The 13641-nt window shown below is 40.1% G+C and overlaps 1 protein-coding gene across 6 annotated transcripts in view; it reads right to left on the bottom strand.

The window, feature by feature from the left end:
* Positions 1-13641, bottom strand: part of lrch1 (leucine-rich repeats and calponin homology (CH) domain containing 1) — a 99171-nt gene that overhangs the window by 64342 nt on the left and 21188 nt on the right. For all 6 annotated transcript variants that reach the window (XM_032567063.1, XM_032567065.1, XM_032567060.1 and 3 more), the window contains exons 2-3: positions 3307-3451; positions 718-844 (exon numbers count right to left, since the gene is read on the bottom strand). In XM_032567063.1, coding sequence (XP_032422954.1) covers positions 718-844; positions 3307-3451 — 272 coding nt within the window. The remainder of the gene's footprint in view (positions 1-717; positions 845-3306; positions 3452-13641) is intronic.

Genomic DNA, 13641 nt, shown 5'->3' with positions numbered 1-13641 from the left:
TAACAATTTTTATGGATGATAAATTCTCGCATATTGCGATAAACAATACTATTGTATTGTATCGTATAAGTAATATATTGACAATCTTATAATAATAATGCAAGGTCGCCCTCTCAAAACCTTTAATTTTGTACAGGACACACCACTTTGACATTGGAAGATATTTTAAATATCCCCAAAAAATTTAAACATTTTAAATTTTAATTTATTGTTTTTGGTTTTATTTTTACAACCAAAAACAATGTGATTACAATTAATTGGTTAATCAATTGCTTATTTAGGTTAAGTGAGATTACTCACAGTGGCTGGAGTCCTACTTCATAATAAAATCACTCAAGAAAAATAAAAAGTACGGCGCAGTAAAAAATGCTGCTAAATGTACACTATTCCAAAACGTTACTCATGTAAATATAAGTAAATGTGACTCTGGATTTATTGTGTCAAATTAGCATGTACTCCACCTCATTCATTTGAATGAAATTTGCATCAAAACATAGAATTTCATTCTTTTTTTTTTTTCTATAGACGTCAACCAATAGACGGGTTTTCCTTTCATGTGTCGTCGTGTCCAGTCGGAACTGATCAACGTCTGAATACGTCAGAACTTAGAAACAAGCTGAAATCAGTTTCGACCAGGAAAGGCCTAATTAGCGCATCTCTAGTCTCAAACAATCTCAGGACTGAACTGAAGTCGGTACGAGGATGAGTGAGTCTCACCAGCTCCATGAGGCTGTGCAGCTGCCCGATGGTCTCCGGCAGGCTCACCAGTTTGTTGTTGCTGGCGTTGAGGACCCTCAGAGGCAAACCGCAGAGGCACGACGGCAGAGAGCCCAGCTGGTTCCGACTGCAGCCCAAATATCACACACACATATCACTGACACCGAGGAAAATTATCAAAAATCATTTGTTTGTGGCTTGTGTAAAAATCACGAGGGAAATTTAAATAGTTTGTAGAAAAAAACAAACTATAAAAAGAACAGCTAAATTATTGGGGATGTGGTGATAGATGCAGACACAAAGTTTTGACAATATTTTGGGGACAACTAAGAATCAATTTTTTGCTTTATTTTCACACGTAGAGCAAAGTTTTTCACAAATGACAAGCTATGTTTAATCAGTGGGTTAAATGTGTGTAGTTAGCTTAGGATATTCATTATAAACTGTGTAGTTTATTGTTCGTAGGAAATCCCAAATCAGATGCGAACATTAGCATTGCTAACAGATAGCAAGTCCTGGTTTTCGAGTATTTTGCTGTTTTCTATGGCAGCTCAGCGAAGAAGTAAATTCTGTTACGACCTTTTTCATTTTAGCCCACCAGGCTAGGTGTAGTTTATCTTAAATGGGGTCATTTAAAAGCACCGGTGACACTTAGCTAGGTTAATAATTGACTCATTGAACTGAATTGTGAGGGGGTACCGACCAACTACACCATCCCTGCACCTGCCCACTGGCTTCAAATACTATTATTTCCAAATGATGATGCTCATGCACCTTCAAAATTTTTGGACCTTTTGATGTTTTTTTAACACAAAAACACGGTGAGCCGCTGGTTGACTGGCCTAGCACCCCTTAGCTTAGCAGGTCATCTTGGGGACACTCTGAACAACTTTAAAATCTTAAAATGAGAAACTTTATTTTTATAACCAGTTACTGCTCATTCAACTAGTTCTTTAGCTCTAGCAGTTTTCTACCCTGAACCCAGTATTCATCCACAAAATCCATCTAATTAAAGACTTCTTCAACAAAAAGAACAAAATGGGGCGATTTAAGCGCTATTTCCTTTCACACTTCAAAATAAGAGTTTTAGGGGGCGTAGGGGTTAGCACGACCCGTATTTGGAGGCCTTGAGTCCTCGACGCGGCCATCGCGGGTTCGACTCCCGGACCCGACGACATTTGCCGCATGTCTTCCCCCCTCTCCTTCCCCGTTTCCTGTCAGCCTACTGTGATATCAGGGACACTAGAGCCCACAAAAGACCCCCTGGAGGGGGAAAAAAAAAAGAGTTTTAGGCATAGATAATAACAGGTTCAAGTCCACACCGTCACTTCTGTTCTTCTCACAGTTGGTCATGCAGATGAAGTGTTTCACATTTTCTTCTACAGTTTCCACATGTGAAGCACTTTAACAATCCTCCAGTGATATATATACCTAGTAGTAAAAGAGCCGTGTGGAACAGTTTCTAAAAGTCAAAAACTAAAACAAAACCACACACATGACCTACAAAATAGTACACGCCGAGATGCAGATACTGGCACACGCACACACCTTCATCACACACTGTGAAACCTCACATGAGTCAGCTCTAAAAAAACCCCTAAAAAAACAACAAAAAATAGCCCTTCGAAAACCAGTCGGCCACAACAGCGCACTCACTTTAGATCAGTTTTTAACACTGATCTTTCTAATTTCAGATTGTTCTCCTATCAACGTGTGTAATATTAGACTGAGTTGAATTGATCTGGTGTAAAGCACTGCTAGCCAAAGATGCTAAAAATACAGATTTCTAGAAAGGAAAAAGGAAAAAAATCAAAGTAGGTTTTATTTTTGCCTGTCTATGTGTACTCAAGCGTAATGAGTCAAACACAGCCTTCCTGTCAGTGTTTCGGACATGCACAGTTTTAATCTCTGCCAGGGCCTCAGAAAATCCCCTTTGTTTTCCCCAACAAAAATTCCACTTTTTCTGTTTCAATTTCTCTGAATACCATTTTAACCATATTTTTTAACCCAAAAAGTGCATCATTACGATGCGAAAGAAAACAATTGAACAAATCAATAGCCAGAGGTCAACATTTCCTGTTATTCTGTACCACAAATAGAACAGGCTGCTGTGGTTCAGCAGAACTTTGGCTTTGAAAGGTGTTAAAATGTGTTTAGCCCTCATGTTTGTAAAGAGCTCAAACATTATGAGGAGAACTAAGAATGTCATTGTTTTACATAAAAGAAAAACTCCCCTGTAAAAATGATGAAGAGTTGAACTCTACACCAAAACACTTATCACATGAAGAAAGAAAAGACCAAAGAATACTGATTCATTTAAATGTTTAAAAGTTAGCAGACGTGTTTAGCTGCAGCTAGCTAGCTGGCGTCTCTACATTTCTGAGTAGTCATCATATCTTTGTTGCTCCTCCAATAAACCAAGTTTTCTCCCGTCTAAAACTGGCTCTAAGCTTCAGGAGCTTTCTTGGGAAGATGTTGGTGTTTCAGAGCGTCTTTTTCATTATGGCTGACTCTGTGTAGAGAGGCGAGCCAAAAGCCCGGTGTAACTAGGCAACGGCATAGCTTCTGCTTAAACAAGGACCTGCGTACCTGAGGTTCAACGATGTGAGCGACTGCAGGGTGATGATGCTGTCTGGGATGGTCCTGATGCAGTTGTGATACAGGTTTAGTGTCTCCAAGGCGACCAGGTGGCAGACCTCTGAGGGGATGTCGCTCAGCCGGTTCTTTGAGAGGTCTGCAAAAAAAAAATTTAAAAATTAAAAAAGGAGACATTTAAATAAAGGAAAAAAAAAAAAAAACAAAAGCAAGAGAGGATGGATTTTATTGGGATATCTAGAAATGTTGTTACTATAGACACGTTGCATGTTATTGTTTACATCTGGAAATTTCACTGATGCGGATGTAAACAACGCTGGAGGGTAAAAAGGCTATTGTTTTACTTGTCCTCTATTACAGTCGCGCTGTCGGGGTAGAACAATTCCTTTAACAAAATGAAACCTGGAGATGCCGGTATTATTAATTTAGTAAAATGCGCCAAAAAAAAAGAGGGGAAATAAAGCAGGAAAATCATTTAAGAATAACTCAAAAACACTCTTCTTCTTCTTTTTTATACCCTACGCACTGACCAGTTGCCATAGCAATCGACAACAATGCCTCTAATGTATCAGGATTCACACACAAACATTTCCCAAACAAAGAACAGAGCATTGAGTTTGTCAGAGTATCATGTTTTCAGGCTTGATGTCTATTCTGCGATAATTAATAAGTGAGTGTTGTGGTAGATTAGCTGCCGCTGCTTTTAGCTAATTAACACAGCGGTGGTTGATTGGTTTATTTAAACATCTGCTCTACTGATGATCTGTCAGAGAGTTGCTGTGTTGATTGCCCCTTTTGTTTTCAACTGAGCCGAGACATCAAATACCAGCACATTTAAATATTAAGGTCGTCAGAGTCAAGCTAGCACAATTGACCCACTTCCCTCTTCCTCGCTATTTTTTATCTATTAGAACTTTTAACCAACTTGTTGAATGTGATACCCTTGGACCTTGTTATCTAGTTGCCATAGTGTTGACAATTAGTAGCAAAGCACTGCGTCCCTTTTTTCTTTTATAAATGATCAGACATTAAGATTTAGCATGCCATTTGTTTTTTTCCTCCAAGACTTTAAAAGGTGGAACTGAATGGGTTCTTCTAAAAACAGACGGAGTTTCCACAGAAGATGTTGGTTTCTCAGGAAACTTCAGCTGAGATTTGCTTGCAGCTCACTTGTCTCTCTGCATATTCCTCAGCTAAAGCGCAGCAGGTTCTCTGTCGGTGTGAACACTTCACACAGCATGTCAGCTAGTCTGTGATGACAACCCGGGAGCGGAAGAGCATCTCCTTTAGTGACAGACAGCTACTGTATGAGCCTGCAGCCGCTGAGTCCTGGAAGTGAACCCCTCCTCACTTTAGCAACAACCGGCTATTTGCTGTCGGTAATTACAGGGTGTGGATGTTTGAAGGGCTTTGCTCTGACATCTAGGTTAGCTATATATTCGCAGAATCGATCGCTTCTTTCTGAACTTGCCCCTCGTTAAGCGTGTCGCGTCGCCGCCGCTCTGCAGCCTGACGCAGTCGGCCGCAGGGAAAGGCAGCTCCTATCAGCCTCTAATAAAGTTACTTTATGACCGCTTTAATGAGAGACGAAAATAAACCGGGGGTCATTCATTCATCTGGAATCTGGGCTCTACACACAAAAAAAATTAAATTTTAAAAGTGATGCAGAACACAGTATGTGGTGGGACAGACTGAGTCCAACATGGTAGTAAAAGGGTTCCTACATAAAATGTTATGGGAACAATTACAGACGTTTCCAGAAACGTCATGCTGATTTTACAACAATAATAAATATAAGCAGGGGGGTGAGTGAAAGAGAAATTATATATATATATATATAAAAAAAGATTAGGAAGTTTGAAGAAAAGGAGAATATGGTATTAAAAACTAAAAGACAGAGCAAAGTATTTGCAAGAATTAGGCGCCACAGCCGCCTGCAAATAACTGAAACCCATGAATACTGGAGGCCACCTCCCACAATGCTTAACTGTTTTAATACTTCAAACACCAAATATACACTAATATGATTTAATACACACAGTGGAGACAGTCTTAGCTCTACTAGAGCTAGAAGCTACAGTCTTCCTTATTTCCCTGTGAGGGAACAGCCAATCAGTGCCAAGGAAAAACAATGCTGTTATTTGACTGTAAAATCCAGCCAATAGTTTATCGAGTAGAATCGTGTTCAGGTATTTCAGCGTTTTTCTTGAACATTCTATATATATATATATAAAAAATAGGCTAATTTCTGCAAATAACTTGGAGTTACACTTTCCACAGAAAAGTCTGAAGAGAGACTTAGAGGCTTTTAAGAGATTAGCAAAACCTTTATTTCCAACAGCTCTCTCGGTGCTCTATGGGACGTTTTGCCTGTTCCCAATATAAATAATTAATGGCTGCTCCCAGAAGAAAAGCAGGAAAGCTGCTTTAAGACCTTTATGAATACTGTTCATAAATTCAAACAAGAATCGGATCAAATTCAGCAGTTCAGAGTTTTCAGTCGTACCCCAGCGAGAGCAAATCTGTGATCTATGATTCGTGGAAGTCAGTATGTGTCAAAAAAAAAAAAAAGAAAGAAAGAAAAAAAAAGTGCAGGAGCCGGCTGCTCCAGGCCAGGACCGGTGACATCACGTCCTGCGCAGCGCGGCAGCGACGGTATCGACTTTACTTATCAGCGGGCGCCAAATAAGGCAGAGAAATGTCAGTCGGCATTGTTCTGCCGAGGTTCAGCGCTCAGCAAACCCATTTTGTTTTCTTCTTCCCAGACTGAGAGGGAGAGAGAGAGAGAGAGTTCAGTTCCTCTGGAGGCAGCCGTCGTGGATGCGGTGGGATTTACGTTTGTGTTGAGGGTTTAAGAGAGAGTGTCCGAGTGCAATCGTGCGTGAACTTTGAGACAAAGACTGAGCCGTGCGTTAATTTTTTTTTTTTTCCCAGTCATGATTGTTATTCGTTCTGGCGCTTCAGAGTCAGGAGGGAAAGAGAAAGGGCATCAGTGCTGCAGGGTGTTCCCCCGACCAGCAGGGGGGTGCCGAGGGGTGGGGAGCCAGAATTGCCCCTGGATGTTGTCATGTAGGAGGAAAAAAATATATATCAAGAAAACTCTCTGCAGGTCGTCTGACTGCGCAGGCTAGCATGTGGAGCTTTTTTTTTTTTTTTTTTTTATAAAACTAACACTACGGCAACAACGGCGAGGCCGCTGGTGCGGGGGACAGGAAGTGCTATTTAAAACGAGATGAATGAGGAACAAAGAGCGTGTCAGATCTGTTTTCATTCAAGCTGCTGTAAAACACACACCGGCGTGCAGCCATCGCTGTCGGGAGTGTGTGTCTGCAGACGCCACAAACGCTGCAGTGACCTGGAGAAGCAGGCGAATTAAGGACCTTCCATCTCCCAGACACACTTTCTGTCGGGAAAGCTTCGTTGCACGATGGCGTGAGGAGGTCGGCTGGCCTCGGGTCAGTTACCCATCAGGCCCCTCTTCACTGCTGAGGCATTCCCTCCTTGTTCTCCTGTTTAAACTTGCAGGGTGAGATGGTAGCAGAGATTAAAAAAAAAAAAAAAAAACAGAATGAACACCTTCCTGGAGACACACAGAGCCCAGGTCCTCCGGTTCCCACGGTGCTCACACATGTAAATGCCCAGCCAAGCAATCTGGTTTTCATGCCAGCAGCTTAGAAACAGTGACTGTTGAAGCTACATCTCCCTCTTTGACGCAATCTAAAGCCAGCCTCAAATCCTTCTTTCATTAGATATTCAGGTTGTGCCAAAGAAAAGAATATATATATATATATATACCAACAAATATTGACTGAATTCTGTAAAGAAATGTACACTTAACATTTTGCAGGTATCTTCAGGTTTCAGCCAGTCCAGTTTAAATGCCTCCTTGAATGAAATCTAAGACCATAAACACAAAAAGGAAGGCCTGGCTTTATTGCAATCAGGCATAGGGGTCTCCATGCGACTCCTGGCAGCAGCAAATGCTTCTCACTCTGCAAATGCCTCTCTACTCACAATCTGGCCAGATGAGACCAAAGTAGAGATGTTTGGCCATAATGGCACCAACATGTTAGGCGACATCCAAACAAAGCACGTCAGCACGAAACTCTCTAACCAATTTCCAGCCACAGTGTTGGAAGTTTTACTGCCTGAGAACCTTGGAGGCTTTGAACTGATTGAGTAACAAAGTTTTCTAGAGTAAAATCAGGCCAGCTTGGGAACTCCGGTAGGTTTGCGAGTGCCTACATGAGACTGTAGGTTTATCCAGCCACTTTTCGCCGACATTATGAAAATAAATGACAGCTAAACTTATATATATTTTTTAAGATGTAAACACAAACAGGGCCTCCCCGTATGAGGTAAGGCGTGGGACTTCCTGGGTTATTAACAGTACTCTCCCCTCGTCTGTGAAACAGGAAACAACCTTATCGTGGTAATGAGACGTCAGCGCTTTGCTGCCAAGGTGAACGCTTAAGACCACTTGAAGCTGAAGGAGACGAAGCTGGAAAAGGGAGCAGCATGTACAGTGTAGAGAACATGCATCTCTTGGATGACTTCCGATCTGCCTACTAATTCTGTACTGGACTGAGATGGGGACTTTAACTTTGTTTGTCCTTGAGACACTTTGTAAACACTTTGAATTCTGACTGTGCGCTTAGCAAATTGTCCATTTTTTAAGACCAATCTGTGCCCAAGCTTTAACTTCCTGGTTGATGTCTGTAAGTGCTGCATGAGCTCAGTTCATTTATCATCTAAAAAGGATATTCTGTATTTGTTGGGGTTTTTTTTACTTTCCGTCTTTGCGATTAAGTGGAAGGATTTTCAAAATTTAATACATAAATTATTGATAAAGAGAAAAAGCTCTAAGACCTTGACCTGTGGAGAAAATCTGAGTTTCACTTTGGTTTACATCAACTTTGAGTTCAATTGTCAACTAACACAAAGTTTAATGTTTTTTTTTTTTTTGTCCCTAAAGAGAAATGAGTAGAAAAAAAATTGAAAATCGTCCGCAGAATTTATGACTGGCGGATCTGTCCAATAAGATTTTGGGGAAAAGACTCAGTAAAAGCAGAAAGAGATGATTGAGAAAACTCCATCACACGCCACTGTTTGTATTGCATGCCTCTGTTTTTACATTTAGTATCTGTACATTTGGGACGTGATGCAACAGATTTCATTCTATGCCTCTTGGAACATTTTCTCATTAGTCAAAATCACATAAAAGACTGAAGACTATGACATTGACTTCCAAAGAAAAAGACAACAAATCTTTCTCCTTGCTCTTCAATACAACAGAGTGGCTCACAACAAGAAATGTGCAGATTAGTAGACAGCAGAGAAGAATGCAGATGTGTTTTCCTTTGCTCTCCAGGTCAGATGTTCCAAGTAATCCACGTTCTTGTGTTAGTTGTAGAAGATATTTCAACCAGGCATGTTGCGGCCTGCAGGCTGACAGGAAACGGCAGCATATCTGCGGTTTGTTGGGAGATGAAGTTGTAACTCTTGTCTTCCTGCAGATCACCTCGTGACCTCGGTGAAACCACACTTAGTGGGTTGCTTGGTGTACAAAGGACAGTGGAATGTGGAGGCAGAGCTGCTCAGACGCAAGAATGCCTTCCTGCCCACTGATTAACACAGAGCTCAGTCATCTAACAGGACGGCGGCAGGGCAAGGAGAGCACAGACTGGATGGAAGAGTAATTATAACGCTGCTGGCCTTTTACCGTTATTAATACGTCGGTCTGCACATTTGGAGTCAGGCTGCAATGTAATCAAATCTAAACCAGTTGTAGTTCTCTGCAAAACAACTGAACGATTAATCGGATTAATCACGAGGAACTTTGTATTTTTATGATGTAAAGCACTTTGGTGTTGAAATGTGCTATACAAATAAACTTGATTTATTGGATCAATTATTCAAATATTTGTCAACTAATTGAGTAATTGATTAACTGGAGTAAACAGATTCTAATTAAACAACATATTCAGAGCAGTAATTAAACCAAAACTAACACTCTCTCTCTCTCTATATATATATATATACAAAAATACAATACAAAATTCAAATAAACCGCCTCAACAGTTTTAATATTTTATCAACATTAACAAAAAGATTATGAAATACCTTGAAAAGCACAAACAAAACTCAATTTCAACTATTTCAAATATAGATTAAAAATAAACGACAACAATCTTCATTTAAAGTATAAATTCATCCATTCCAGCAATTCAATAATATATAATTCAATATCATATTATCCTGGTGTTTTCCCTTTTAACTTCAAAAGAACCTTAAAATAAAATCCTATAATAGATCAAGAAATAATATTAAATTGCTGGAATGGATGAATTTATACTTTAAACAAAGATTGCTATTTTTTGTTTTATTATGTCGTTTTTGTAATATTTGTAAAAGTATGATTTTACTGTAGCGTTTGTGAGGAAGAATAGACAACTGAATTGCAGTTCTCTTAAAAAAAACACAATCGTAAAAGTCTCTTTAGTTTGCCTGCCAGTTACTCTCTGTATTAGTTGCCTGTGGATGACTCAGTGTTGAAGTTTCAGGTAGTTGTGTTGCTGAGAGCAGCAAATCTCACACAACATTACTTTAATCTCTAGACAAAACACTTTGTCTTGTCTAGAATCCAACATGTTCCAGTACGAATGAGCTGCGGCTGCTGCTGTCTTCGGATGTTATTACGTACCGTTGCGTATCCGAGCCTCTGTGTTTTCCAGGTGCGAAATGGTTGCATGTACCACAGTACTGAAAATGAGTCAATTCATACCAGTCAGAGAACATTTCACCTCTCCCCCCCCCTGACTTTCTGCAATCATTATTCATACTGACTTTTCAAGCAACACCACGCAGAGATTATGGGTTGAGCCTTCAAAAGGGACGGGAGGCTGCATGAGTCGGAAAACGTTATTAACTAAAAAGGGTTACGAAATAGACAGGCGGAAAATGCTAAATTCATAATATAAAAAAGGGTTGTTGTTTTTTTAGGACATTGTTAATGAGATCATTTAGAAACAAAATATAATATGTAGAGTAAATCTGATTAATTGACCAACTTGATTTTAGGCTTTCATGACTTCATGAAAGATTATTTCTAAACATATTTGAACAATTTGAATACCTGTGTCACCTACAGCTGACACTTAATGAATATGTTGACATATTCAGGACACGATGTAGACTGTTTCACCTCACAATGCAAAGATATTAAAAATTTGTCAGATACCGTTATCGATAACCGACGTTGCTGGTTTGGTCAATAATAGATACTTGTCACTTTTATACGTGTATTTCTCTGTTCTTTTGACACCGTGAAAAAATTTTCCACACTATCGCCCTTGCTTCTCTACAACTTTGTGCTGCATCACTATGACTGTCACATGCAAAAACCACAGGACCAACACCCTCCACTCCCTTTCCTGAGACTAGTGCTAAAAACTGGCCAACATCAGGTGATACCGATGTTGATGTCAATATATAATACTTTCTTAGTTTTGCCGAACACAAAAAGCTTGATTTTGACATTAAAACCATCTGATTCTGAGACGTCCGTAACTTTGGACATTCCAGGTAAAATTCTGACTTTAGCGGCTGAGACAGATGATTTTTCAAAGTAGGAACCTAAAATCCAGAGATCAGACTGTAAGCAAAAGGAACCATTAAATCACTGCCAGAACCTGTGACAAAAAGTTCAACTAATGCATATTTTTCACATACACACACTGATGTCTTCAATATTCAGCCACGGTCTTTTTTTCTGTCAATTCAGCAAACTCTGCCTAAAGACCAGACCTTGAAGCTAATCGTACACATACACTCACTGTGAGAGTGTGTGCTGCAGCTGCATCCTCTGATTGGGCAGGAAGGGGTCCTCCCAGCATTACACCACACACACACACACACACACACCCGCACCCACACACCCACACACACACACATAACAAGACTAATACCCAAGAATGAGCAATACCAGTAAAGAAACACTGAGCACTCATGGAACCCAAAATCTGGATGAGGAGAGAGAAATCTGGAAAAATAAATAACTAAGGGATTAGAAAGGTAGCTTTGTGGTCAACCCTGAGTTCATCTGGATGCTAAAAAGAAAAAACAGGCATTTTCAGGACACAAACGGCAAAGCAGATAGAAACTACAATATACTTATTACTTGGATCCATCTATCATCAATGAGAGATGAAAGATGGAGGAAAAGTCAGGTGAACAGTTGGACGAACGGCTAGATGTTCAAATGGATTGACAGTTGGATGGTTGGATCGGAAGATAGATGGATGTCTTGGACAGACGGATGGGCAAAAGGATGAATGGATGGGCGGAGAGATGGTTGAACGGACAGACAGATAAAAGGATGGATGGACAAAAGCCTGATAAGATGGATGGATGGATGGATGGATGGATGGATGGATGGATGGAACGATCGATGAATGATGGACAGATGGACAAAGGATGGAAAAACGGATGGCTGGATGAATTCTTTGTGCCATCAGACAGCAGTGATTGACCAGAGCTGCTTGTTTTTGATCATTCATAAAGTTATGCATGTTGACATTGGGATGGGGGGGCAGCAAATCCTGAATAACCAGAATCAAAATTCCAAACTTTCCTGACTCTAAGACAGAGTAGGAACCCTGATTAATGCTGTCATGCCTTTCCACCAACCAACATGCATTTTAATGCTAAACAGGCCTGCATAGTGAAACATATAAATGTGTGTTTAGCGGAGTAGGGTTTTCTATTTTTTTCTTCGGGAAGCAGCTCTCAGACACACACAGTAGGCTCAGGATGCTGAAGAAGCCATGGGGAGAAAAAGAATAAGTTGCCGACTCAGACTGACTTTCTGCTGATGAGGATGATGATGGAAACCGACTGAGTCACCAATGCTGTCAGCTTTCAGTGCTGATGACAGCAAAGTCCTAAACAGACCACCGCTATGCACCTCTCCCCCAACAAACACACACACACACACACGCACACACACACACACCCCAAAACAACCCACTATGCATCTCATTCAAGTATAAACCCAGGCTCAATTGAATCCACCCTCAAAAACAAACAAAAGTAGAAATTTGAGCAAAACGTTAAATATTGCACAAATAAATCCTATATTAAAGCTTTTTTTAACTTACATTCTAAAGTAGTTTAAATAAAATTTTCCATAAATAAATTGGATAAACGTAAAAACATGTTTAAACCAACCAATAACTGCTGCCTGTTTAAAACTATTATAACAGGAAGGAAGGAAGAACAGTGGCAGGAAAGATTGATCAGAAGTAAACGAGCCGAAAGGAACTAAAGAACCAAGAAGGAAAAAAAAATCTAAAGTAAAGCCAGCATGATGGCACAGACTGAAGTTGCCGTGACAACCGCGTGAGACTTTCTGCATGGATGCGGAGTGTGATTGTGCATGCTTCGGCGGCTGCACAAGTATGTGGCCAAATGTGTGCGTCTTTCATTTTTGCTGTCGGACTGAGAAAACGGTGGATTTAGTTTGTTTCCAGTTCTAAAAATAGATGCAGTGTGTGTTTATTATGCATGTCTGCGTGTGTGTGTTATGTTGGAATGGCTCGGTCCCCCCCACAGGAATTCTACGCGACCCATTTCTCAACTCGCGTCCATCTGCCAAAACCCCGCAACCGCACGGCTAAAAATATAAGTCAAGTTAAAGCTCCTCGAATTGGCTTTATAAGGTCTGGTTACGAGAGCAAAAGACAGATTTCTGATTTATCTGAGTGTAACTGAAACATCGTCATAAGCAAAGGTAATTTCAGTTTTTTCTCTGTCTTCAAAAAATCTTACAGAATGGCTTACTGAAGCAAAAATAAAAAGGATGGCAGCCATTTATCAGAAATTACCAGAAAATGTAAAGCTTTTTTTCTCTCTTTTTTCTAAAGAGAAAAATAGTAAATTAACTAAGTTCAAGGAAGCATTAGTGTTGCTACAATTTGTGTTTCCATCCATCAGTAATCCAATAAGCAGAGCTCAGAAACAGGGAGAAGGACACACACCTCCAAGTTGCACCCAAGGTAGGCTGTGCTGGTTGCTGTGAGACGTAAGCAAGACTGGAGTTTGTCAAGCTGCTATTTGATCGTGCACGTGTCAGGCTGTCAAAGAAAAGCAAACGTTCTTCCTCTGACTTCACTTTAAATGCCCTAGTAATAATGAAAATAGATAATGTTGTGTCTCCTTTCCACAGAACAGTGTTGTTGTCTGAGCAATCAGATTTTGTATTGTGAACTATATCCACAAAAAAAAAATCAATAACAAACCAAACCTTGGATCTTTAGTGTTTTACCACTA

The sequence above is a fragment of the Xiphophorus hellerii genome, chromosome 7, assembly GCF_003331165.1.
Source record: "Xiphophorus hellerii strain 12219 chromosome 7, Xiphophorus_hellerii-4.1, whole genome shotgun sequence".
Taxonomy (NCBI): domain Eukaryota; kingdom Metazoa; phylum Chordata; class Actinopteri; order Cyprinodontiformes; family Poeciliidae; genus Xiphophorus; species Xiphophorus hellerii.
This window is presented reverse-complemented; position numbering and strand designations above follow the sequence as displayed.